This window comes from Gaeumannomyces tritici (assembly GCF_000145635.1).
Source record: "Gaeumannomyces tritici R3-111a-1 unplaced genomic scaffold supercont2.5, whole genome shotgun sequence".
Classification (NCBI taxonomy): domain Eukaryota; kingdom Fungi; phylum Ascomycota; class Sordariomycetes; order Magnaporthales; family Magnaporthaceae; genus Gaeumannomyces; species Gaeumannomyces tritici.
Window position 1 is genome coordinate 3117772 of NW_008804549.1, and position 4350 is coordinate 3122121.

Genomic DNA, 4350 nt, shown 5'->3' on the forward strand with positions numbered 1-4350 from the left:
GGCCGAACGCGGAAATCGTTTTGGTGGCCGTGGGTCGATTTTTTGCAATCCCCATACAAAATAATATTGCGGAAAATCGCGCGCGGCACCGCAACCCTTTAAGGGGGAAAACCCTTAAAATTAACGTCGGTGGGTATATAAGGAAAGGCATTGAGTTGGCACCCTCTCCCTGGAATAGCACTTATTTTTAACAACCAACGTGGGCCTGTTAGCATTATGTTATAGTGCTTGACAGGCCCGACCCTTGTAAACGTAACCTTATAAATTGCTGTGATCGTGCTGCAAAGCCCCAACTTGGACCCTGTAATTTAACATAAAGCTTAAATTACACGAAAGCGCTTAAAGCGCGGAAAATTTAAAAGACCAACCCCGCATATTTAAAAAGGTACGAAAAAAAAGGAAATTAAAAAAAAACAATTTTTGTTAGCGATAATACTTTTAGTAAAAAATTTACGAAAGTTTAATAAAAAAAATACCGTATTCGGCCCGTAACCCGGTAATTACCCGCTTTTGCACCGATTAACCTTTAACATATTATTCCTTTTTTTACACTTTTTTTATTTAAAAAGCAAGCCTGGGTAATTACCGGAAAGGATCGAACAAATTTAAAAAAGGCATTTGCAATTTTGCACCGCTTATAATAACGCTTAACGTTACGTTAAGCACGTTAGAAAGGGCCGTTAAGTTACCGGAACAAAATACCAAAAAAGCCCCGCAAATTTCCGACAATTTCGAAAACCTTTTCGTGGAAAAATTGCAAAAAATAAATAACGCGTTGGAAGCCCAAAGCAAACGCGCCCGTTTAATTTAAAAAATCCAAAATAAAAGGTTAAAACATGCGCATAAAGGTTTAAACAAAAATAAAAAAATACTTTTAAACAACAAAAAGGTTTTACGTAAAGCAAAATTACTTTTAAGCTTTTTATATTTAAAAAATTGGCAATTTAGCAAAACATTGCCCATTATATTAGCAATTACAAATTTATTTTTGAAAATAAAAAGGAACGTTACGGTAAAAACCGTGTAAAGGTTTAAATAATTTCCAGCACTTTTAACCATTATTAACGGGCGCAATAAACAAAATACAAGCAAATGCATTATTTAAATACCGGGGTATTGTTTATTTAAACCGATTTTTTGCAATAGCTTTAAGCAAAATCGAAAAATCCCAATTTGCAAATGTAGCAAATAATTAAAAAGCTTGCGGGGAATACCGTTATTAAATAAAAAAAGCACAAATCGTTCGAAGCATTTCGAATTCGTTAAAATTTGGTAAAAAACAACCTTTTTAAGCTAGCGTTTAAATGGACAAAAATAATATTGCTATTTAACCGGTTTCGCCCCGAAATTTAAAAACGGGTAACGTTTAGCGGCTTCCTTTATATAATGGAAAATTTGCAAGCCAAAGCCTTTAAAACCGAAATAATATCGGAATAATCCAAAAGGACCCCGGGGAATACAAATATTTTAGCCCTTAAAAAGCTGGTTATTTGCTTTAAATGCGGGTAATTAAATTATATCGTTGCAATATGCAAAATACGAACGGATAACCCGGAAACCCCGTTGGCTTTAGCAACCATATAAAAGGCAAAAGGGAAAAAGCCCGAAATACGGTGTTACGGGTATAAAAAATTGGGCCATATCCGGCTGGCGTGCTTTAAAAAAAGCAAAATATTGCTATTTAATTCGATACCGTTATTTGGCCATTTAAGCATTAAAGCTTAAAAGTGCGCTTTAGCGGCCAAAATGCGTTGGGAAACCGAAATATGTTTACGGATTAACAGTTGCCGGGTAAAGCTAAAAGCATTGGTTAACAATAAAAGCAACGTTAATTTAATGCATAACCATTTGCTGGTAAAAGCAAAAAAAATACCGGTGCTAAACGGGGGCCATTTAGCGTAGCTTAATACCAAAAAGCGCATATTTATATAGGGGAAAAAAAAGTGCAAAACCCAAATAACGGATGGCTAGGAAATAACCCGAAAATTAATGGTATTTTACGTAATAATGCCCCGGGCCGGGTACAATATTACGTTAAACATGCTTTAATTTTAGTAAAAAAACATTAAAATCCGGTTTGGAAATATAAAGTGGAAATTTTTGGTAATTACCAAAAAGGTTAAAATAATTTCGTTGGAAATAGCTAAAAAGCTGGTTTAATTGGGACAAGCAATAGCCGTACTAACGGTTGCACGTTCGGAAACCCCGAAAAACCCCGAAAAAAGGTTAAAAACTTTTCCGGAATGGGTTAAAGGGATAATTGCAAAATATGCGCAGCTTTATAAATTAAACCCTTTGTTAAAACATATAAATTGGAATTACGCAATTAAATTAAAAAAAAACGATGCTGCTTTACGAAAGCATTTATTTTTTATCCAAAAAGGAATTAAAAATTTTCCGGAAATACTTTAACAAAGTTATAGCAAAGGGTTGGATTTGGCATTTAACCAATCCCGTTAGCGCCGGGATTTTATTTATTTTAAAAAAGGATAAAAAGTTCCGTTTTTGTATCGATTACCGAAATTTTAATAAGGTTATTAAAAAAAACCGGTTAGCATTTCCGTTAATTTATAAAATATTTAACCGGGTATTTAAAAACCAATACTTTACCAAATTTGATTTGAAAAACGCTTATTACCGGATTCGGATCCGGAAAGGGAACGAATGGAAAATTGCTTTCCGTTGCAAATACGGACATTACGAATATTTAATAATGCCTTTCGGCTTAACCAACGCTTTAATAACGTTTTAAAGCTTTATTAATATAACGCTTAAAAAATTAATTAATAGCAATTGCATTGTATATTTAAACGATATTTTTATTTTTTTAAAAATACAAAAAAAGCACCGCGAAGCAATAAAAACGGTGCTAAAACGATTCGAACGGTTTAAGCTTTACGTTAGCCCGGTTAAATGCAAATTCGAAACGGATAGTATTAATTTTTTAAGGTTTAGGATAATTAAATTCGGGGTTAAAATTTTGCTGGATAAAGTTATTGCAATTTTAAAGTAAAAAATACCGGAAAGCGTTAAAAATATCCAGGTATTTTTAAACTTTACGGGGTATTATCGGAAATTTGTAAAAGGTTACGCAAAAATTATTGTACTTTTAACGAATTTTTTTAGCAAAAATACCGTATTTTACTTAAAAAGTATTGCGAAAAAGGCTTTTTGCAAATTAAAGCTATTATTTACGAAAGTTCCGGTATTAATGCATTTTAACCTTTCGAAACCGTTGTGCGTGCGGATTAACGCTTTGGCTTTTGCAATAAAAACGGTGCTATTGCAATTGCAAAACGGCCGGTAGCACCCGGTAGCTTACATATTAAAAAAGCTGCAATAAAAAAAGCTGCGCTATGCAATTTTTAATTTAAAATTGCTAGCAATCGTAAAAGCTTTTAAAAAGTGGCGGCATTATTTGGCTTACTTACAAAAAATTATTAAAATAATTACTAACCATTTAAACCATACTTATATAATAACAAAAAAAAAGTAACGAAACGTTAAACGAAATGGTTCGAAAACTTAATGCTACGGCTTACACCTTATTGTTATAAAAAAGGCTTTGTTATTGCACGAAAAGGAAGCTATTTGGGCAAAGCGTCCTTGGCGTTTTGTTGCGGTTTTGTAAGCGTAACGTTGGCGCGTTAAAAGTGCGGCCTTAAGTTCCTTCCCAAGTGCCCCGACGCGTACCGTAACAATACCTTACTACAAAATCGCAATTGTCCCAATTGCGCTAACGTAATGCTTTGCGCCGGTATAGCGTTGCGTGCACAGCTTCGTTTGCTTGGGGCGCTTTTTTGTTTTTTTTTTTTGCGCACGGGCTTGCAATGCTTTGCTTATCGCTTTTTTAAAGCGAAATTCCCGCGTTGCGTTAGCGTTTTTTTGCCATTTTTTTAATTTTTTCCCCGCTTTGCGTTACGTTCGTTTAATTTTTTCCTTTAATTATTATTACCATTTTTACCATTACGATTTTTTAATCCGCCGGTTTAACGCTATCGTTGCTTTATATTCCTATCGTTATTTCGTTTTTTTTTGTTTTTTTCGTTATATTAATTAATAATATAAACGCCCGCGAAATCCGCGCCGGTACGGTAACGCGCTATTCGCTTCGCGCCGTTACTTGCTTTTTAACGCTTTGTACGCTAATTAATTAATACAAAAATAACATTTCGGGCTTAATACATTTTATCCAAAGTTTTTATTGCGTAAGCCCGGGTTCGAAGCTTTAACGCAACGGTAACGGGTTGTAACTTTATTTAAACGTTCGATGCTATTAATGTTAAAATCGAAAGGATAATTGTAACAAAGTGCGTTTTATTAATTGGGGTTCGCCGGCGTATTGTAACG

The 4350-nt window shown here is 34.1% G+C and overlaps 1 protein-coding gene across 1 annotated transcript; it reads right to left on the bottom strand.

Annotated features, from left to right (window-relative positions):
* Positions 1 to 582: 582 nt before the first annotated feature.
* On the bottom strand, positions 583 to 1059 carry GGTG_10043 (hypothetical protein; the record flags this gene model as incomplete). The annotated part of the gene is made up of 2 exons (XM_009227904.1): positions 583 to 739; positions 884 to 1059. 2 exons carry the CDS (start codon positions 1057 to 1059, stop codon positions 583 to 585), a joined length of 333 nt encoding a protein of 110 aa, XP_009226168.1.
* Between the last annotated feature and the right edge of the window lie 3291 nt (positions 1060 to 4350).